Raw genomic sequence first — 23,997 nt, forward strand, 5'->3', positions numbered from 1 at the left:
GCAGAAAACCAAAGGAGTCTGAATGTTTCTCATTTCTTCCTTCCTTCGTGAGGAAATAACCAAATAATCTGACCAAAAATTTTAAGAACTACAACAACCTAAACTTATTGCCTCTCTGAAACCTGAAGTAATTTAATTAATTTCACCTAACTTCACCAGAGCTACCTGTCTCAGTGAGCTAGAAATAAGAACAGAGTTCATTAAAAGTCAGCTGCATTAAGATGAGCATTAGGAATATGCATTTCTTTCAACAGAAAAAGCTCAAGTTATTTAAACAAGCACACCTTTTTTTCTTCCAACTCTGCCTTCACAGAACCCAACTCTTCCTGACATTTTTCCAGAGGCAGAATTTTCTGTAACATCTTCTCCACTTGGCAACGAAGAGCAGAGATCTCTCTGAAATTAGATGTGCAATTTAAAAAGTTGCCAAAACCACAGATGCTTTGAAACTCAGCATTCTGATTCTTCAATTAAGCATGAGTATTATGCTTTTATCCTATGGAAAAAATGCTGAGAGAGATACCTAAAAACTTTAATAGTTTCAGTATTCTCATTTTTCCACCTATTTAAAGAAAATCTGATTTAAAAACATTACACTGAACCCAAAGCTAGAAGCAAGCAGATGGCATGTGCCACAGAAGTATGCTGCCTACATTAAAGTGCCAGTAATAAGTGTCTCTGCTGTAAAGTAAGAGCAGAGTCCAAATGCAGTGTTTTTCAACAGGCAGGTTGGAGTCCATAAAAATTATACGCTGCCTCTTCCTCTATAATCACAGAGTAAGCAAGGGCACACAGACACAACTCTTAAGTCAAAACACTTCATACAAATATGGACGCTCCAAATAGCCATACATTTAACTACCACCAAAAGATGAGCTTCACATCTACACCTGGACTCTCACTAGCTCAGGGCCAGGAAAGAATCCCACACATGTATTGTAGAGGAAGGACAGATTTTTCTCCTCATCATACCTTTGCTAACTATGGCCTAGGAAGCATGGTAAAAGTGCCATACTAAAAGTGCAGCTTAGACCTATGGCTGTTGCTATGACACCGTCAGACTCCTAAAAGTAACCGCAACACAAAGAATATATCATCTTTAGTAATACATCTTTAGTAAACAATATAAATCCAACTTACCGTTCAGCAAATTGAAGCTGTTATCTCTTGTTAAGGCAGAAATTAAAAACAGTTTAACAAATGTCCTTAAGTATATTTCAATCTGACTGCAACTTGCAAAGAAACATCCAGTAAAGACTTCCTCCCAGAAAAAACACTCCCCAAGACTTGCAGAACTAAGTGTTTATACATGCATTTCAGTACATTTGAAGTGAATTAGAGCTTCTTCTGTTACATGAAAAAGATTGAGTAATTCTCAGCAACTCAGATTTCAAATAGACTACCATAATCATATACCAGAAATAGGCAGATCTTAAGTGGATAGTTTTAATTCCAAAGGCCTATTTTCTTTACAAAATCCACCCAGTTTGTTCTTTATTAGAGACATAATCTCATAACCTAAACAGAAAGCCTCAAGCCCTTTTGTAAATGTTTTAGGTATACTAATCCTGTAAGAACAGAAAGAGAAAACTAAAGGATATCAGTGCATTTCTGTTGATACTCTGTCAGCAAACGACTGTAAGAAAAGAAAAAATCCACACATTACTCATTTTCTCACCATTTTCTCATCTTTCCTTTTGCTTTATAGATAAATAGAGAAAGTGTAAGATTGGTTTAAATTTTCTGATAGTAGTCAATATAACCCTTTGATTTCATTAAGCCATTCAAACCTCAAATCAAACTGCTTTAAGTAGGAAAAAAAACCAACTGGCGATTACATGAAGTTGTAGCCATTAACTAATTGCAGCTTTAAAAAAACGTATTGCTTAGACAAAGGAAATAATATACATATATATATATAAAACACGTTTCCATACTTGAAAGGATGTTTTCCTAAAAAAAGAACACACATCTCAGAGAAATAGTATGAAAGACCATAAAAGGCTTTAATCTTTATATTATTCTCCTAGCAGCCATAAAGGGTAACACTTAGCCTGATGCAAGAGGGCCATGGGACAGCACCAATGAAAGCTACTACTTTCTTTTCTCAAATATTATGTTTTTCAAGAACAGAGAAAGGAAAGGACGAGAAAGAGTAATACCATGGGAGTTACAGAGAGGGCTGCATTACTTTCTATTGCAATAGTTAAGAGCAATCCAGTAAAGCAAAAAAGAAAGGCTGAGCTGCAAGTAGCTAAAGAAGAGGCAATTTCCGCAAGAAATATATGCGCTGGCAGAAAGAAGAGGGACACAAAATTAAGAGGTCAGAAAAGAAATTGCAACAGAGTAAAGGAGCTTTGAGAAAAGGATCCTAGTTAAGAGACCCAGTGTACACTAGCTGAAATACTCTGCAAATAGAATGCAGGACTGTCATTTAGATTCACTAAAGCCAGATTGACATGTATCTAGAAAAGGATACACAAGAAACAAACCACTACAATTAGGAGCCATTGCATGGATATTGGGCCATAGTATAGAGGTAAACATATATTGATATATTACTCCATACTCCATGCAATATGTTGATGGGTTTTGAGAAGAATTGGAAGCAAGCACAGAAAGGAAAGCAAACTGTAAGAAGGATTTTATAATCATATAATTCTGAACAATGTTCAGCTTCACTTTTCACATTCTGATATTTAATCCCAACAGAATTTCAGAATTTAATAATCAGACCAAATTCTGCTGAAAAAGTTCACATCTGTACTCAACTTTTAGTTCCCACATTCTTCACTATAGAAAAATGAAATAAGCAAGCACAATTAAATGAACAAAATAAATATAAATAAATATCAATAAATATAATCTGCTTCTGCCTTAAATAAATAAATAAATCTCTTCAAAGAGTTGCTTCTGCCTGTACTTCTAATAATATTACAGGTACACAAAATAGCTCTGTTTACTGTCATTATACACAGATGTTTTACAGAATAAATTAGTCTTACAGTCTAGATTTAGGACATGCTTGCGAAGAACTTTCATTTTGAGAAGCATTTAGTGTAGTGCACAAGCGAATATTCACATTCCAAAAATCATATCTCCTGCATTGGTGTAAGTCCTTAAGAATAAAACCCAAACAAACAAACAAAAATGCATGAAATTGTACTTACTCTCCATCAATTATTTTTTGCTTCAATGCAATTAATGCAGCTACATATTCATTCATATTCTGGAAGGAAGAGTCTCAAGTCAGTAAAGAACTTACACCCCAAAAATCAGTACTGTAAATAACCCCCAATCCAATGGCTAAATTTATAGAAAATTCAATAAACTGTCTTCATTCACGCAGAGAATGCAGGCTCCACAAGTAAGTATGCATCTTTAAGTGAGGCTTTGCTACAAAAGCTCTTCAAACTTTGCCTCTGCAGTAGATTATACACTAAATCCCTATAACGTTTTCCATCAAAATTCAACTGACCTTTTGGCAGAATATCAGCAATAAACATTAGCTCACTTGAGATTTTCCAGTTTCTCATCCATACTCATTCTAAGTGTGTCCTATGAAGTCTCAACAGGACCTTCTCTTCATTTAAAGGAAAAACAAAAATTACCCAAAGCGTAATACCATAAAAATACACACTCGCTTAAGAGCCCTCAAGGAAGTAATTTCTAAATCCTTATACTGCATCGAATCAAAGCCAACAGGACACAACTAGAAATTCCCTGGTAGATCCCACTAAGCACGTCGCAGAGACACGAGCTGCTTTTCCACACTTCGCCTAGCTAAAACTCGACACTGCTGCTACTTTTAGAGCCCGTTTACCACGCACGCTATCCGCGTTCCCGACGGCACAGGGAGTGGTGACTGTGGTACCCGACACTTCCCACCAGCGGCCCGGCGCTGATCCACTACCTCGTCTGTGAGCAAAAACCCCACTCCAGCGCCACAGGGACGGCGGTCGATGCCTACCTGCTGAAGAACACCGCAGCTGGCGCAGGTCCTGCCGGCGGCCGCAGTTTCGGCCGGCGGCGGCGGCGTCTCTCCGGGCATCATCGTGCCCACGCCTCCGTGCGGCCCCGAGAGCCCTGCGTGTGCGCCGCTCAATGGCGTCACGGACCGCGCCACCGCTTTAGCAAGGACCCAGCTCGCCTTCATCTCCTCAAGAATGCTGTCCACTGCTGCCTGACTATTAGCAGCAGAAAAGACAGCAAAGAGCGGTTTCTGCAGAGACTGAGCGTTGAAAGCAACTGGTGGAGAGCGACTTAGTCCCCTGAAAGGCACGGCCTCAGCCACGCCCTTCTACCACTACTATTATTTCACCTTCTTCTCGGTGCGGGCCCTTTTGGTAAGGGAACTACTGTGGGCCTGACGCAGGTGCGGAATAGGACAGCTTCTTTCCCGTGGCGCGAGAGGAGCGACGGAGCCGCTGCTGGAGGGTCGCGTGGGGAGGAAAGGTGGGGCTGTGCGCGCGGGGCGGCTATTCCGTGACAGTGCGGCCACGCTCTGTAATAAATTACACGAGGCCAGGCCGGGCGAAGCTGAGTTCCCCTGCGGCCGGAATCACCGAACATTGGTGATCAGCCTGAGGTGATACCGAAATCGGCCGGAAAATAAACGAATACAGTTTGAAATATTTGAAAGCCGGCAGTCTTTATTACAGCTTTGAACACTTTGAGAGGATAGCTCCTCTAATCGGATGTGTGTAATGAAACTACAACAGGGAATTGATTCTATCATGATCATACATATCCATTACAACTTACTTCCTAGCTAATAGATAAACATTACTGCCGTAGAACTAATTTGCATGCGTCCGCCTCCTGTTGGAAGTCCTTTTATAGTCCTAGGCAGTCATCTAAAGGGGTCTCTGATGCTCGTACTTACTGAGTGTCCCAATATTACAGATGACCTTCCCTTGAACTTTTTTTTTTTGGGCCTGCATTGTTGCTTCTTGTTACATAACTTTGCCAAAAAATCTCACTATATTACTCACTATCTATTTATCCACTGGTTCCAGCCACGTTTATCATCTTGTGCATACTTTTACATTCTTTTGGGTTTGGGTTGGTTTTTTTGCTAGTTAGTTTTTAAACTCTATCTAGGAACTTCAGGAGAACTGAAAATGTATGTTCTCTGTGTTATCTCTCAGAAGCTGATAACCCTTGCTACAGGGTGATGCTCTCTGCTCCCGTGCTACCAAGCTAGAGCTGCCTCCTAGATAAGGGCATGCTAAGCTGATGGCATTCCTGGACACGCATCCACATCCTAGTTTTTCAAACGGGAGTGGACCACTTCAGCTCACTCAGCATCTTGTGGGAACATAATACTCATGGGAAGAGATCAAGCTTTTTATTTCATCCAAGCATTTGTAAACACTTTTAATATTTAGCATCGCTTGTCACAACTGCCTGCATTTCCCACTTATCCTACATCTTTCTATAGCGAGTAAGCTTGGGAAAGACTTTATGAATTACAGAATGGTTTGGCTTAAAAGGGACCTTAAAGATCATGTAGTTCCAAGGCCCCTGCCATGGGCAGGGACACATGCTGCTAGACCAGATTACTTATGTGTTTCAGGCCATGCTTTCAATCACTTAGAGGCACAGAAGTTTAAGTAGTAACTGCTTACTGTTGTGAAAAACACTAATCACTTGTTTTAAAATTTTAAAAGTTTAATAGTAATAAAATGGTTATAAAAATAGTAATAAAAATTAGAGTAATAAGAATTTGGACAATCAGAGTTAGGACAATAGAGTACAATAAAAACAAAGACATATGGACTGTCCGGGTGCCTCCTGGGCAATTAAGCCCCGAAAGCACACATGCTGACAAAGGATTAACGCTTAAAAGCAATAGCCTGTTGCATATTCATATATCTTACACATGATGCATAAATTATTTTCAAATAAAGGGTGTTCTCTGGTTATTATCAACTTCTCCCCCTTAATCCTATTGGCTTCTAAAGTCAGGAAGGAGGTGGAAGAAAGTTGGTCTTTTCCGATAAGGAGGCAATAATTTTTCTCTTGGAGATTTAGGTGTCTTGTTGCTGTTATCGCTGTGCAAAGAATTTCTTGATTATCTCATCCCTTTCTTGAGCTAGTTAAAGTATCTTACATCACATAGTTTCTATTTTTACATTGTGTTGTAACCTAAAACTATATTTACCACACTACTTAAAAAAATGCACTACTACTAATTAATACAGTGCAACACATACAGTATTCCTTTTAATATCTGTGAAGAGCCAATCATTTAATATGTATTTTTCACACTGTATTGTGCCACCCTGTGTTACTGTTTAAGGTACATAGAAATCGCTCAGTATTTAGCAGACAGGACAGATGGTTGCACAAAGTCCAAATTAGTTTGTAGGAAGGACATTTCTGTTCTTGTGAGCCAGCGAAGGCTTCCTGAAGATAAGGAAATCCTCCTATCTCTCTTAAGGAAGATACCAAGGCTATCACCATGACAACGTGAAGAAAGAGAGAAAATAAAGATATGGACTTTGATTGGCTCAGAGAGTGACGTGTCTCCTTTTCACCTATTGAGAGTTTTGTTTCCTTTTTATAACCAATGGGCAGTGTTTGTTAAGCAAAGGTAAATATCTTGTAAAACTATAAAGGCAACATGTTGCTTTAATAAATAGATCTATACAGCCTTCTTTGCGCCAAGTGGTGCTCTATAATGACATTAGTTTGTGAATTTTTGCTATTCAGCTGATGGTGTTGGACTTTATTCACTTCATGCTGCTGCTTACACTTCTAGTCTACCTGAAACTTTCTCTGGCTTACAATTTATCCAGTTGCTTTTTCACTATTGTCTTCCTTGTAGTTTATACATATTCCTTAGGGGAATGAATATTCATTTCTAGTTCTGAAGACCATGTTAAATCTTCCTTCTGATGAACAGTAATGTATAGAGTTGCACAGTTACTTGGACCTTGATGAAGACATTGAAACTTGTAACTCTTGTGACTTCATAAGTGCTCTGATGAAACATTGTGTGTCAGGCTTTCTCTTTCTACTTTGAGAGCCTTACAACAGTATAATAAAATACCGTTTAGAATTACAATAGAGTTTGTGTGTCAGTGTCACTGAAATGAATTTACCCTCTGGGCTAAGTTTCCCATGTGAAGTGCCCTTCAAAGGGAATGGAGCCGAATACTACTTGTTTTAGATTTGAGAATTTGGACCTGTAGTCAGGTCAGGTAACAAGGCACTATATTAAGTGAGTTTCTTAAGGACAGGGTTCTGCAGTAAGAAGCAATGCTATATCTGAAAGAAATTAGTAGATAAGATGTTTTCAGAAGAATTCAATGTCTCTTGTAACTATTCATGCTTGAAGCGAAAATGTCCAAATTTTCTAGTTGTTTAGACTCCACGGAATCATTTAAGTCAGAAAAGACCTCCAAGATCATCAAGTCCAAGTTTTTACCAATCTCCACCTTCTCAACTAGGCCATGGCATTAAGTACCACATCCAATATTTTCTTGAACACCTCCAGGGATTGGCAATACTACTGCCTCCTTGTGCAGCCTGTTCCAATCCTTAACAACCCTTTCCATGAAGAAATTCTTCTTATGTCCAATCTAATCCTCCCCTGGCACAGCTCAAGGCTATGTCCTCCTGTCCTGTTGCCAGTTGCCTGGGAGAAAAAAGGCTGACTCTACCTTGCTACAACCTCCTTTCAGGCAGTTGTAGAGCACAATAAAGGTCCCCCTAAGCCTTTTCTTCACACTAAACAACCCAGCTCCCTCAGCTGCTTCTCCATGGACTGATGCCCTAAACTCTTCACCTTCTTTGTTGCTCTCCTCTGACACATTCCAGCACCTCAATATCTTTCTTGAATTGAGGTGCTCAGAACTGGACACAGTACACAAGGCACAGCCTCAACAGTTCCAAGTACAGGATGGCAATCACTTCCCTAGTCCTGCTGATCACACTATTGCTAATACAGGTCAGGATACCATTGGCCTTCTTGGCCATCTGGTCACATTGATAAACACATTTATAGCCAGCTGTTGACTTATACCCTGTCAGGATCCGTCCTAGTGAACGGATGACCTGATGGTTCATAGGAGTGATCTCAGAGTGCAAAAACCAACACGGTACAAGGGGGTTTGCAGTGATAATCAAAACAAATGCAGTTTTATTGAAATAACCACATCAAAAATGCGATAGAGGGATTAAGGGAGAGAAAAAGATAGAGAAAGAGAGAGGAGAGAGAGAGAGGGGGGGGGGATATAGCTACCAACGCAGAGACAAAGTCCTTTGGTCCAGTCCAGTCGATGGTCCGTCTGTTAAGCTGGGGAGATCTCAAAGGCACAGTTCATTTGCACCCCAATTATATTCTTTTTTGTTGGGGAAGGGAGAATAAATTTCACAATTGAAACAAAGGATAGAAAGGGGGGTACACAGAGTCCAAGCTAGGCAGCAGGCAAGAACCATTGTGTTCTTGGTCTAGTGGTCACAAACTGCAGGCAAACATCTCGGCGTGGTCAGTTTGCCTCCCCCCACACACCTCCCCCAGGTTGGGGGTTTCAGTCCCAGTCCTTGGAAGGAGGACAGGGGCCTTTTAGGAGTTGCATGTCTCAGTCCTTGATGGAGAAGCTTCTTACATCTCAGTCTGTCTGTCACGGTGGTTGTAAAACAGGTGAGGGTCTTCTGTGGGAGACCACCTGAAACTCAGGAGAAGTCCAGCCAGGCCAAGAGGTGGGCCAGCTTCCAAAGCTGCTATTGTTGCAAACGGGGCACAGTGCCCCCTTCTTAGCATACAGCAAACACACCTGTGAAAACAAATAATACTGTGCTTTCAGGTCTCAGGGCCTTTGGCACGTGACTTTCTACTTCAGAGCCAGAGATTCTAGACAGGGGGTGTGTCTTCTCTTCAGTGGTCTCCCAATGACGATCGTGAGGCAGATGGAAAATTCGGACAGACTCTCACACACCCCCACATCCTTTTCTCCTAGGCAGCTTTCCAGTCACTCTTACCCCAGCCTGTAGAGTTCCATGGGGTTACTGTGACCCAAATGCTGGACCTGGTACTTTGCCTTCTTGAACCTCATACAATTGGCATTGGCCCATCAATCCAGCCTGTCCAAATCCCTCTGCAGAGCCTTTCCACTATCTGGCAGATCATACACTCCTGTCCAACAACTTAGTGTTGTCCATGAGTGGACAATTGAGAGTACACTGGATTACCTCATCCAGATCATCAATAAAGATATTAAACAGGGCTGGGCCCAATACTGAGCCTCAGGGAACCCCTCTAGTGACCACCCACCAACTGGATGTAGCACCACTCACCACATCTCTCTTGGCCCAGCCATCCAGCCAGTTCTTAATCCAGCAAAGACTGCACCTGTCCCAGTCGTGGGCTGCCAGCTTCTCCAGGAGAATTTGTTGGGAGACAGTATCAAAGCCTTTGCTGAAGTCCAGGTAGACACATTCACAACCTTTCTCCCATCCACTAGGTGGGGTGTCTGGTCATAAAAAATGAATTTTGTCAAGCAAGACCTGCCTTTCCTAAACCCATGCTGGCTGGTTCTAAGCCCTTGGTTGCCCTGTGTCGGCAATGGAGAGAGACGGGGAACACTGATTCAGTGATCAGAATCTGATTTATTTGTGAGGTACAAAAGCTTAGATACTATTTTAGGGAGACTAGTAATATGTACTACGATGATTAGGTTACAATCACATACACAAACTTATGCATATAACTATCTCTTGCTTGCAGAGTTTAATGGGATGTTCTTTTTCCGGTAAAACTGTCTGATTTAATCTTCTTGCAATCTAGGTATAATTTTCAAAGTTCTGTTTGCTTTTGCCAAGGTGTCCTGTTAACAAATCTCTTATGTTAACCAGGTCCAAAGTCCATTGTCTGTCTTGTGTCCCCAAATATCCAAACATCCCTCCTTTCCTTTTGACTAAAAATACTCTTTTAATGACATTATTAATTAATGTCTGCATACATTGAAAGGTATCGTGATTAATACAATTATTATCAGAATAACCACACACATACCTATCTTAAAAAGAATCTTTTTAGTTAAAAACTCCAGCCACTAAAAGGCTCAGGCTTGATCTTTATAAACTAAAAACATTCCTGATGGCAGGCACATTACTGGATTTAGAAATGGTGCCAGAAGTGTAATTGTACCAAAAGGTTTGATTCTTATACACAAGGTGATAGATAGAAACATTTTCAGACTGATTCCTTACCATGTATTTAAAATTAACACAAAAATCCAATTTTACAGAACCCAGGAATTCTAATTCTTAGGGTTCCACCAAGGGTGTTTCAGGAGGTTAAGGGATCCAATTTTAGTGTAAATATTAGTGTAAAATTCTGGAGGAGCTATATCCCCCCAAACTTTTTGTGTAAATATTAGTGTAAAGTTATGGAGGAGCTATATTCCTCCTTAATTTTTTTGGTTTTGAATAACATGTGTGTTTCTCGTTATGAACATGAAGGTAACATAAAAGCATAACAATATGTAATAAAACAATGAACTTATAGTAAGTAAAAATAAATCAGATAATAGACAAAATTAGTAGCATGTGAAAAAATGGTGATTAAAAACAATACATTATCAATTTCTTAAATATTGTGCTGTTACTTACAGTCTGTAGTAATTGGCAAGCTTTATTTTTTAAAGTGAGGGCTTGGAAAACCATTCCCAGGTGAGATTTCCAAGTTCACCTTAAAAGGATGTTTAGCTATTATAGGTCCAAATTTGGTAAGTCAAAATTACTTGAATATAATTTTGGTGCAGAAAATTTGGCCAGGGTCCAGGCTTTTAACTGGAAGAGTCTTTCTAATAGATTTTAGAAACCTCTTAGTAATAGTAGTTAGAAAAATAATATATGTCTTATAAATAGTTATACAACAGTAAGCGAAGCCTTACTAAGTGAAGTAAGTGAAGGTTTGCAAAGTAGCTGGCTTTCTCATTTATCATTAGTTAGACAATGGTGCCATAGACAAACAGTGAATAAATAAAGTAATGCTTGTTATAAAAAGTCAGTGTATTCACATAATAAGATTATATTGTTAATCTTATGTGAATTCACTGACTTTAGGTTACTAATATATCACTATATTGTATTCACTAATATAATCTCAAAGGCACAGTTCACTAACTAATTCACTAACTAATATATCACTGTATTATATTCACTAACTTCACAGGTTACTAATATATTAGTAAAAACTATCTTAAGAAATTGAAGTTATATTTTCCTAGACATTTATGCATATATGACATTAAAACAGAACAGTAAAAAAGAAAGCATTAAATAATTCATAAAATTGTTACTCATTCTTCAGTACTACTTATAAAAAATAAAATAACAAAAATGGTTCTTATTTCTATAACAAAATAGCACTATCTCGTAAATTAAATGAGCAAATTTTAACAAAAATTCATTCAGATTTTATGTCATTCGCTTGTATAGCAAAGGAATTATATCTTATAATTCCAACAGGTATACTTAAACAAAACTTAATCAACTTCACTAAAACTTAACCTTAATAAAATATATCTAAAAGAACATCACTAAGACTAAAGAAAAATCAATCTTAACAAGAATTAACTTATTTAAACTCTATTATTACAAAAAGGTTACTGAAAATTTGTTACATAACAGTTAAACAGCAAGGTAAACAAAAACTGTTCTGAAAAATTTACAATAAAATTACTTTGCTACAACTGTGGAGTACAAGACAAGGAATTGGTAAAGCTGCCAGTTAAGTTTCATGTACTAATTATGGCTAAATCTCAACTACTGCAGCTAAAGTTCAACTTTGTCTTTAATGTGAGCTAAAGAATCTTGAATTTAAAACTTATTTAATTCTTCTTAGTGAAGTATGTAGGTTTGCTATATTACTAATATGTAAAAAAACCCCCACAATTATACAATACCTTTGAATTTTTCTAGTAACAATCCTGTTAAAAATCTGTAATATATGGTAGAGACAATTCATGCTATAGAGGTAGATATATGTGTGTATAAAATATTGTGAAAATCCAAAGTTATGCCTTTGACCACCCTGGCTGGGAGCAGAGTTCTATTCTCATTGTAACCAGTTCCTGGACAGCATTAAGATAATATCAGATCTGTTACCGTATGAATGGGACAGTCCTGGATAATCATGGATGATTTCCCTGGCATCTACACCTGGGAGATAGCATCTAGGCCTTCCTGGACCATGATTAATGGAATGTCTCAAGAAACTCACAAGACTTTGCACCTGGGCATGTGTAGTGAAACCCTCAACTTTAGCCACAGCCCTGTGGAGAATCTGAATGCTGACACAACAGCAAAGAAGCTTCCTGACTCCAGGGACATCTGCCCTATAACTTATCCCTATAGCCATGTAAGGCAATATCTTGTTAACCCTACTATTGGTCACTTATGGTCCTTGTAACCTTCTGCCATTGGTCAGGATTCGAACTGGGCCAAGGCTATAAAAGTAGCATACTGTACCCCTACTAACTCGGAAGAAGTGCTGAGACCCTTCATGGATTCCTCCAATAAAGCCATACTCGTGGAACATCCAGCATTTTCTCCTTCTCCTCTCTCTACCGTCTGCTGGAGCCTTAGGCCAAGGGAAAGCTACCTAGCAAGCAAAGCTGAAATCACAAGAGCTGGCTAATCACTAAGAGCTGAATATTCCCTGCTTGCTAGGGGCTGATCCGAGGCCTTGGTCTGAGAGCGAGCTGGCTTCTGGCACCCAGTCCCCTTGGGGGCTGAGCTCTCGAGCTGTGATAGCTTGCCCTAGGATAAGACCAATTAAGGCTCATTTAGGCATGATTACATCTGTGGTACTCAGGAACTGGTATCACTCTACTACATGTGAATGCAGCTTCTACCTGGATTCTCAGACACTTGTCTGCATCTCTGGATTTGTCTTTGTCTATTTCTGCACATGTATGGATGTCGCTCTGCATGTGAAGAGACTTATAGAAACGTGTGGTCATCTTTGCCTCAGGCAGAATAAACTGTGTATAAGCTGGCCACTGGGAACACTTGGGGTGAGCCTCTGGGGAAACGCTGCCACTCTGTCAGCTGGAACCCTAGGTCACCCAGCGCCTGCACCCGTGGCTGACGCTGTCTTGGCTGTGGTGGTTTTTCGAAATTCTATTTTTGTTATTGATCTAATAAATCTTTGTTAAATTTTTTCATAAATTTGGCTCTCGATTAGATCATTTATAACAAATCACAAATCACAATTTATTCAAATTATGTGAAAAATTCATATTTTATGATTGGCTTTTCACAAATATCACAATGAATATTATATGTGTTATGTTAGAAAGTTATGCTGTATTCATTTTCTTAAGTAGTGTGTTAAATATTGTTTTAGGTTATAACATAATGTTAAAATAGAAACTATGCTATGTAAGATTTTTTTTTAAGAAAGGACTGGCAGCGAGATAGCAGAAAGAGGACACCTAAATCTTTCAGAGAAAGAGAATTTATTGCCCCATTATCAGGAGAAATGAACTTCTCGCTGCGCTGAGCCATGAAGACGCCAGTTAGGATCAAGAGGAAGAAGTTGACACTGACCATACAGAATCCTGTGTTTGAATGGAATTTATGCATCATGTATGAGATGCATGAATATGCAACAAGTTATTGCTTTTAAGGGTTAATCCTCTGTTAACGGGTGTCCTTTTTCGAGCTTATGTTGCCCAGAAAAAGGTACCTGGACATCCATAACTCTTTTTTCCTATTGTCTCATATTGTCCTAATCCAAATTGTCCAAGTTATTAATACTCTATTTATATTATTATTTTAATAACCATTTTATTACTATTAAACTTTTAAAATTTTAAAAACAAGTGATTGGCGTTTTTCACAATTAGAAGGTAAATTTCAACACTGGCTGGTGCCAGGCAAGGGGGGCCACACCCCCTGCAGCAGATTGCTTTTAAAGATTGCTGGTAGGATAGTGTGAAAAATACATTCACTCTCCTGTGAAAATTTTAAAAGTTTATTAAAGGACAGTAGGTGACAAGGACCGTAAGCAAAGGTTATTATGGCTGGGTGCATCTTGGCACTGAGCCAAGACCACACTGTTACCTTTGGGGATACCCCTTAAAGACTTTTTCCCTTACATCTGCCTGTTGCATATTCATAGACCTTTATGGATATCCATAAACTAGTTTACATTTTCCACGAACTATTTTACATGGCCCCTCCTCAGGTCCGCCTTTTTAGAGCATGCGTGTTTCTTGGCTGTGGTTTTTGCTCCTTCTCCTTATCACTTTCAGTTTGGGCCTTGGTCCATGCTTTCTTCAGACAGTGAGTCCTGATAGTTGGTATATATGTAGCGGGTGTCTTCATCCTGTGTTCATTGGATGTTATCCCATCCAAGCAGGCATTTTAACACAAGCATAGCTATTTCACTACTATGTCCAAGCTTAATCAACAGCAGAAATACCAACTATATCTTTATAACAAAGTTGCTTTAACATCACACATATAAAATCTGTTAGGAAAATTAATCGACAAACACAAGAGGTTTATGTCCAGAAAAGGAGACAGAGGAGTCCTTTTACTTTATTCGAATAAAGGGAGAGGCCATGAGGCATTCCCCTGGGATCTCTAAAATTTTTGGAGGATGCAACTTCCTTTTTATCCTAATTTCCCGGCCACATTTCCCTTCTTTCTTTCCCCATTGGCTGAAGTACTTCAGAGGTATAGACTTCCTGATACGCCTGATACTGAAGATTTCCCATGTATAACTCTCCCTTTTAATTTTTAATTCTTACGGAATCTAGGGGTTTTTCTTCCCCATTGTTTCTTTCATCTTTCAATGTCCAATTTCATTTATCAGCCTCCTGAAGATAAAGGAAAGCCCCATATTTCTTCTGAGGAAGACACCAAGGTTGTCACCATGGAGACGTGATGAAGGAAAGAAAGTTAAGAGATACAGACTCTAGCTGGCTCAAAGAATGACGTGGCTCCTTGGTCACCCACTGGGAACTTTGTTTCTTTCCTATAACCAATGAGCAGTGAATGTGTATGTTGGATGAATGTAAATATCTTGAAAAAGTATAAAAGCAACATGTTGCTGTAATAAATCTCTCTTGCACCCTTCTGATGGAGTCATGGTACTTTGTACTGTATTGTGCTCTATTACAGGGGTGAACCAGGCAGCTGATGGCCTAATTCATTGTTGGCCTGATGTCGCAACATTGTCTTCTTGGCCTGGTGTCACAACTTCAAAGGTGTAGATCCTACCATCTCTCTGGATGTCTTATTTCAAGACAATTTAAAGAGCAAACTCTCCAAAGTAAGGTACATCCCTTTTTAGTTTTAACTACTTCCCTTTGCACCAATAGAAGAGACAAATGTAAGAAGATATAAGTGAAAAAATAAGTTTACTAGAAAATGAAACAGTAGCAGGCAAAAATAACAGTGATAGTCACTAGATACAAAGTTGTTGAATGTCAGGGACTCCCAGAAACAAAATGGTGGAGTAGCCTCTCCGCCAAGATGGCGCCCTCCAATAACGACTTTGTGGTCTGGGAGACAAGCACAGAAATGGCGGACAAAACCTGCACACACCCCACCCCCCATTTCCACCAAATGGCACCCTCTACAGACAACCATGCAGTCTGAGAGACAAAGATGGTGGACAGTCCATGCTCAGGTCAACTTTTCCCTGGAAAAAAAACGGGGAGGTAGGAGCTTATGAAGTGGTTCTGGTGGCAGATGGGGTGGGCTGGCATTGCCTGGGGCCTCCAACCCCATGGTGTCAGCTCTCCAGCCTTCTTTTGGTGACTGTGGCATTGTGTGTGGTCAGCACACCTTCTCACTGCCTCCTCCAGCTACTTGCTGTACTAAGCCAGTGTTGGTGCTGCTGTCACGAGTTGCTGTTCTAAAGGGGAAGAGGGCAGAGGAGTAGAACTCAGGCATCAAAGAATAGTGGTTCCATTGCTACTTGCAGATGTGCTTAAAGCAACCTCTTCAGAAGCCCAGAGAGGGACAAAAAAGGCTTCTGCCTTGCCCATCCCAGACTGAAAGAGAAAGGCAATAGAGCTTCTGCCTGAGTACTTCCAACCTTACAAAGACCCTGGCACACTCTGACTTCTTGTGTTGGGATGATTTATGATACTATATTCCCTGACCCTCTGCTTTATGCCCAAAAATGGTTGCTGTATCTTTTAAGATGGGTCCTGAGGGAGAGGGAAGCCTTGGGCTTGTTGTCGGGGTTTTTCAAAGCTTCACTTACCAGGTGTCTGGGTGGGGGTTTGGTGCAGTCTGGGCTGGTTTTTTTTATTTTTTTGTTGCTTGGCTAGCTTGGTTTTTGTTAACGCAGGCAAGAAGTTTTTCTTTTCTTGTTGACCTTCTTGACCTCGGAGAAGCTGCAGCAGCAATCCTTTGGCAATTTTTCAAGGTGTGAGAAATAGCTACTCACTTTTCATAAATTTAGAAAGGTTTATTAAACCATATCAGCAATTCAGCAGAGGACTGAATAGAGAAAATATTATGGCACCAGGAGCGAAAGGATTTTTCCCACCATGTGTTCGCCCACACAATGGAGGTTTCACCTTTTAACCCCTTTGCCCCTCCCAAAGTTCTGTCCATTGACTCCTTCTTCACTGTCCAGTGATAGAGTTTACTTCCTCGAATCCTGATTGGAGGTCAGGTGTCACCATAGTGACAAGCCAACTCTCCCAAATGTCCCAACCCCAACTGTCCCTTGATAACAATGCAAAGGAGTAACATAACTATAAATCTAAACAATTTTTCTTTATCTAGATACATTGTAAAAAAATGCATATTATATGATTGGTTCTTTGCAAATATTCAAATGAATACTATATGTTTTATGTTGGAAAGTTATGTTGTAATAATCTCTTTTAAGTAGTGTGGTAAATATAGTTTTTAGTCTATATCATAATATTGAAATAGAAACTATGTGATACTTTTTTGTCACTGACCCAAGAAATGGAAAAGATAACCAAGACATTCTTCTCATTATCCTCTCTGGATGGAGATATAACAGGATTCCAAGAAAAGAATTATTGCCTCCTTATCAGGAAGGCTCAGACTCCGAGGAACCAAGGCGACTGATTTACAAAATTAAGGGGGGAAGTTGACAATAAACAGAAAAATCCCTAGTTTGAAAGGAATGTTTGAGATATATGTATGAGATATATGAATATGCAACAGGCTATTGCTTTTAAGGGTTAATCCTTTGTTAGCAAGCTATACTTTTTGGGGGCTTAATGCCCTGGAAGCATCCAGACGTCTGTATTTCTTTGCTTTTATGGTCCTGTATTGTCCTAACTCTGATTGTCCAAATTCTTATTGCTCTACTTTTTATTACTATTTTTATAACTATTTTATTACTATTAAACTTTTAAAATTTTAAAGCATGCGATTGGTGTTTTTCACTTACATTCTATTTGTCAGTTAATTGTGAGAGTCAATCATCACATTACTCATCTATCACAGAGGTAAACTGGATAGTTTGTTTAGTCTGAGACCAGAGAAAATGGGACCTGTAGGAGAGGGGTTGGTCAGGATCAGTGAGAGAGAGGGGCCTGCTCTGTGTTTGGCCCTAGACCTTGGAAAAGCCAAGTCAAGGAGAAAACACACACTAAGAGGCTCTAGCCCACCTGCTTCATCTGCTTTGGAGATGAGATTAATGCCAGAGAGTCACTAAATTTTCATCTGTTTTCCTGAACTACATACAGCATGAAGCTCCTGTTTGATTTCTTTTCCTGAGAGAAAAGCTGGCACCATCTTCTACCATGTGGCATGAGCCAATACTGTTTACTTGGCATTTTGGGTTTTTGTTCGTGTGATAAATATATTACAGTGTTGGCTTTCACAATTGTTAGAGTGAATACCATGTGTTTCATAACGTTGACCTTTGTAAAAAAGCTTAGAGATCTTTCAATCTGAATGTTGTGTTGTGATGTTAATATTGGTTGGGAGTTGTTGTAATGTTAACATTTAACCAATGAAAAGTCCAGGCTTGGTGAATGTATCGAAAAGTAGCAGATGATCACATGAAGGATGACTGCACATGCTCTGAAGGGTAGGGACAGAGGAGGAACTATGTTAAAATGATTGAATATGTATGATAATTTATGATTATGTATTTGGCTGATGCAATACCCATGGTATGTAAGGGATGTTGCTGTGTTGACTGGTGTGCCTCTGGCTGTGGCTAAGCACCCAGCACGTTCCTTTTTCATCCCCTATTCTCTTATTAAATTTCCTTTACATTTTGAGTGAGGAGTGGGCTTTGTTTCTCACAGTTTGGGTGGATGGGGAGGGCAAGGTCTGAGAGTTTAATGTCTAGCATTTAATTTAATATTTTTACTGTGCCTTGTGGGCATTCTGTTTCTTAATAAACTGTTCAGTTTTGTTTTATTTTTTTTTCACTTTCATCCACTAGTATTCATTTCCTATTTGTCAAGAAAATTAATCCACAATGTCAGCAATTCATGTCCAAAAAGGAGACAGAGGAATCCTGTAACTTTATTTGAATAAAGGGAGAGGCCATGGGGCATATCCTATGGGGTCTCTCAAATTTTTAGAGCCTCCTTTTTATCCTAATATCCAGGCTGCATTTCCCTCTCTCTTTCTTAATTGGCTGAAGTACATGAGAAGTACAGACTTCCTGAATCACATAACAGAGACCCCCTTCTAATGTACATTCCCCCATACCCCCTCCTTCCTTTTCTTTGTGTCTCTGTTCTTTTTCTATAAGTTCAGGAATTTAACACAGCTTTGGGTGAGCAAAGGTCTATGTAAATTAGTGGAATTCCTATGGAAGGTATAGTTCCTACCATTGCTTCTTTCACCTATCAGTTTCTGACTTAATCTACCAGCAGGCCTACAGTTAGTTTGTAAAGACACCTCCCTCTCATTCCTTTCATCTTGATGGAAAGGGATTCTTGGAACCCTTTTAGAGGAGACAATTCATTCCAGAGTTGTTCCAGATTGCAATGCAAGATGTTTTCAATTGCCATCTGTAAGGCTGATTATTTTTTGTCAAGTAGGCAGTTTGTCTTATCTCTCTCTTTGAATGACCACAATCACACCTCCCCCGGGAGGGGACATCTGCTGATAACAGACTATTGAATGTCACTGCATGACTGATAAGAACTACAGCATCCCATTGTGAGATGTGAGCCCAGAGGGAGGAGCCAAGCATTGCTACCCAGATATAATCTAGAGGTTTGTGAGACACCAGCTTGGCTTTCTCCACGGGATTCCCCAGAGGAACAGCAGCTGTCTCTTCTTCCACTAGATCTTCAGAGGAAGAATACATCCTTCTCTACAGGATCCTCTTGCTCCAACAGAACCACACCTGATACTTCAGGAGGACTGCAGCCACATTTCTAATTGGACTGCTGCCAACACCCTGACCCACAGGGTGTCAGGTTGGGTTCTGACTCTGTCAGTGTTGTTCTAGTGTACTGCATTGTTTATTTTGACCTTTTATTTTTTTCCTTCCCGATTAAAGAACTGTTATTTCCTGCTCCCATATTTTTGCCTGAGAGCCCCTTAATTTAAAATTTATAGCAATTCAGAGGGGTGGGGCGGGTTTACATTCTCCATGTCAAGAGCGGCTCCTGCCTTAGCAAACTCCTGTCTTTCCAAACTGAGACAAGAGTGTTTTCTCCTAAATTTGTCTCTAAACTGAGACACCTCTGCAGTTCCATTTCTGGACATCATCTCTTCAAGAGACAGTAAAAATTTTAGGCAGATGACATAGCACAGCTAGATAGTTTTCTATCTAGAGATAGAAAACAATAACATTCTGGGTTATGCAGGACACTGGCCAATCTGCTTAACTGTTCTAAGATTGAAGAATATTTTATCCTCTCCAGTCAGAATTCCTGTTGTTTCTGTTTCAGTCTCTTGCTTCTTGTTGAGCATCTCAGAGAATTGCTTGGCTCATTCTTCTCTATAAAACAATGTAGATAATTGAAGACAGCAATCAGATTTTGTGTTTACTTGGTTGGATAAACCCAGTTAGATCAGCCTCTCCCTGTATATAAGCCCCCTAGTGGACTATTCCTCCTGCTAGTCAAAGTCAACGTGAATCACAGGACTGCCTTTGAATGTCATGTGCTCCGTGCAGTTTTGTGTCATATGCCAACTTGCTCAAGGTCCTAGGGCCCTTCTGTCCCCCTTTCCAGACCATTGGTGCTGATGTGAAACAGTGTCAATCTCAGTGTTGACCCTTAAGAAACCCTGTTTAACTGGGCTGCCCCTATGATCACTTGCAGTTAGTCATAGTGGTGTCATTTACCTTTGGCTATCTGGTATAACCAAACATTCTCTTATTTTACTTCTCTCTCTCCCCCCCTCTTTATACAGATATTTACACACACACACCCATTCTGCAGAATTATGAGTTTCTGTTACATAAATTGACAGGAAAGGAATTTGACAAAGAATATTCTAATTTTTGCTTTTCTATTCAATTTTCACCTGCTTTTTTTGACTTTTGCTCTAGTATAAGAGAAATCCAGACACACCAGTTGAACTCATCTACTGGGTTATCACTGCATAGTATTCAGAGGGCTGAAAATAAATGTATAGTTGTTTCAGGTGAGTGTACTACAGGACACGAAAAGCTTCTGTTTCCTATAGTCTCATGGGCATTGTGTAGGAGTGGGTGAGTCAACATCTAGTTCAGAGTGCCAAGGATATATTTTTATCTCCCTTCTCAAATTTTCGCCTTCTTTACCATATTTTATGAGTGTTCTGTGCATATTTCTTCAGTACTGCAATACCTTTTTTTTAGATCTTATCTTCTTTATCTCTGATTTGTCAGATATTGGAAAGCAGCTTGTTGCCACTCATCATTGCTAATTTAGAGGTACACTTTCTTTTGATTATGAAAATAACTCTGAGAGGGGCTTTGGTTCTTCATTCTGTTACCATGACATCAAAGATTTTTTATGTGTAATTTCTGAAGTATCATTCTTAGTGCCTCTTCTCAGTAGTGGGAGGACATCCAAGTGGTAAATTATCTGGCATGGTCCTCCTGTACAGTTTTACTGTGTGCAGTGAATTATTTTATGTGCTTTACATGATAAGGGAAGGAGAGAGTACTGGTTACAATGATCTATTTAAAATCCCTCATGATTAAACTTTAAGATCTTTCTTGGAAAAAAGTTCACTTTTATTGCAGTAAATTCTGTGACAAAACTTTGGTAGAATCTGCTTTTATTCTTTTCCTTGAAATTACAGAAAGTTGGAAGAGTTGACTAGAAATCACAGGGATGTCACTACTCTTTGCTAGATCCACCATATGTCAGCTGTACATGTTACAGATGCAATGGGACAAGTGCCTTGTGTGCTGGTTAGAAGTATAGTTCTGAAAAATAGATACATGATTGTCACCACAGGCACTCAGCCAGGTAATAATTAGTATTGACTTCATGATTGCAGAAGGCTGATCAATTCCTTTATTCTATTCTGTATTATACTATATCTATTAAGAAGCTCATAACCCTTACAAACAATCTGATACAGCTTGGACCTAACTGGTCAATCAATCCAAATAACATCCACTGTCCAATTAAGAAATCACCCTTTGGTAAACAAATCTCTGTAACACATTCCACATGTGCACAACAACAGGTGCAGCAAGTGGAGATAAGAATTATTTCTCATTCTTTTCTCTGACCTTCTCACAGCCTTCCCCAAGAAAATGCCTGGGAAAGTCTGTGCCTGCTCTCTATAGCCAGAAAGCTGCTGCCATACATGGTAAGCCAAATATGTTGGATTTCACATGGACATTGGAAATGCTTTTTGTTCATATTGGGGATCTTAGCAGCACATATGACCACTCATCCAGATTTTCCAGGCAGAACTATGGATGTTCAGAAACTTTGAGGCAAGATATAGTTTACAGCTAAATTCTTCACCAAAAATAGGTTGCCTGCTACAAGCAAATCAGAAGTTGTGACAGACTGAAATGTTACGGTTAATGGCTTAAACATTGTTATGAAAGATTTTTTGCCCATTATGGCAAAACTAACTAAAGGAGTTACCGCCATCTAAGTCCACCCCTCCCTGAATATTCTTCTTGAATGAAAGTTTGGACTGTGAGTTAAACCATCTAAAGGGAACTTGAGATAACATAAAGGTGACACTAATATCCAATAATCTCAGGTCTAGGAGGAAGTAACAAGGCTTAGGGAGAAGAATGTATCTACAAAGAAGGCCAAACCCAGCAGCTCTCCTGAAAATCAGCTCTGGCTGGGTTTGGGGTGGAGAGTCCATAGCCCACAAACTCATTTCCCGAGTCTAGGTTTGCATACACTCTACCCCAACCAAGGGGGAAAGGAGGAGAGTTTTGTGTGTATGGTGTAGTCTGGAGTCAGAGAAAGTTAAAACCCATCCTTACACTAACTGACTCAGCTGTAAACTCCCCCACACCCTGGGAAGGCCCTATCCACACAGGACATTCATATGAGAGGTAGCTGAGGAGGTTTCATAAACCATTAAACCCTGAAAGAGTCCCTCAGACTCATTCCTGAGGCTTTGCACCAGAGGACTGAACACTATGCAAACTGATGCAACAGATGCAGAGTCTGTTGCAAGAGACAATGTCAAACTTGCCCCCTGCTCCCAGGGGAGGTAGCTGGGCATATCCATCTGGCCCAAAGGTATATTAATCCACTAAACTCTGTTTTGCAGGACTCTCACTACCAAGAAGACCAGAAGAGGACCAATGGGGACACCATTGGGATCCAGGGGGTGGTGATATTTTCTACTCAATCTGTCATCTCTGTCACTCTCTTTCTGTCCCCCACTATTCTCTTATTTCTGTCTCTCACACTCTCCCCTCTCCCCCTCATATTCACCGTTAAATAAAATTGATACTACTGACTTCAGCGTATGGTCTCATTTGCACCTTAATTCAAGCAGAGGCATGTCTCTAATAATTTTAATAAGTGGATCATAACAGAAGTCAGCTGCCAGGAGTCCTTTTGCATGAAGGCCTTTGGTCCTATGTGCCACATAACTTCCTAATATGCCATGCACATCTCCTGTTCCTTACCTCCCTATGGATGCCACACTAAAATGGTACTTTATACCTCCAGACTGGAGATCTGTTACATGGAGTTGGTGGTCGGAGACACAGACAACATATACCCTAGGTCTTCATGTGACAACATCATGTTTTATTGTCCGCACTCTCCTTATATAGCAGGTTTCCAATCTCTTGGTCTAGACAGCTCATTGTTCTGACTTTAACACCACCTAGCTCCCCGACTAGTAAGAGGGTGGGCACCCTGCAGCTTAGGGTGGAACGTGATTGGGTGAAGACCCTGTGTGTATTCAAATCTATCCTATCATCGCTCAGCCAGGGACCTGTTTATGGAACCAAGCTGGGTTTCTTATTTATAGCAAAATTAATTGCCCAGTACAAGCCAGCTTGTACTGTAACAGTGATGAATGCTTGGTTCCTGGTAACACAATGTGCTGTCTCTGGGGATGCACATTTCTACCTCATTTGCTGCTATCCAAACTGTTGAGGAATACATCTGGTCCATGTAGACCAGTTTGCCAGCTGCTACCGTGATTGACAGGGGTCTTGCCCAATCATATATCTCCAAAGGCCGCCGGCATCTCACTGGCCAGAACCTCAAGGGGCACAGAGTTCAAACCAATGATAGCATCCAGACCAGGTCTTTCAGATGGCCTATATAAGGGAGTGCTTGGGAAATAAAATCTCTCTGTTGCCACATGAACTTGGGGGTAAGTGGTCTCTGACTCCTGCCTGCTGCCCCCCCCTCCACATGACCTAACAGCAAATTGAGATGCAGATTGAGCTCTGGTTACGAGTCTGAGACAAGAGGCTGTGAAATGCTGACCTTTTGGATAACACGTTTCTGTGTTACTGTTCTGTGAATAAATTGCTTTTTGGAACTCAATATCTGAGACTCCATTATGGAAAATCTAGGGTCAAACTGGGAAGGAAACCAGGTCTGACTGCAT

General features: G+C 40.0%; 1 protein-coding gene and 1 long non-coding RNA gene across 2 annotated transcripts in view; one reads left to right on the top strand and one right to left on the bottom strand.

Annotated features, from left to right (window-relative positions):
• Positions 1-4,156, bottom strand: part of ICE1 (interactor of little elongation complex ELL subunit 1) — a 42,327-nt gene extending 38,171 nt beyond the window's left edge. Inside the window, exons 1-5 of the mRNA XM_058019277.1 lie at positions 3,971-4,156; positions 3,171-3,229; positions 1,601-1,636; positions 1,141-1,158; positions 285-396 (exon numbers count right to left, since the gene is read on the bottom strand). Of these exons, the coding sequence (XP_057875260.1) occupies positions 285-396; positions 1,141-1,158; positions 1,601-1,636; positions 3,171-3,229; positions 3,971-4,156 (411 nt within the window). The remainder of the gene's footprint in view (positions 1-284; positions 397-1,140; positions 1,159-1,600; positions 1,637-3,170; positions 3,230-3,970) is intronic.
• Positions 4,157-4,372: 216 nt separating this feature from the next.
• Positions 4,373-22,878, top strand: LOC131080760 (uncharacterized). Its single transcript, XR_009114195.1, has 4 exons — positions 4,373-4,455; positions 19,283-19,415; positions 21,687-21,756; positions 22,693-22,878. It is a non-coding gene; the product is annotated as an uncharacterized LOC131080760 (long non-coding RNA).
• The last annotated feature ends 1,119 nt before the right edge of the window (positions 22,879-23,997 follow it).

The sequence above is a fragment of the Melospiza georgiana genome, chromosome 1, assembly GCF_028018845.1.
Source record: "Melospiza georgiana isolate bMelGeo1 chromosome 1, bMelGeo1.pri, whole genome shotgun sequence".
Classification (NCBI taxonomy): Eukaryota; Metazoa; Chordata; class Aves; order Passeriformes; family Passerellidae; genus Melospiza; species Melospiza georgiana.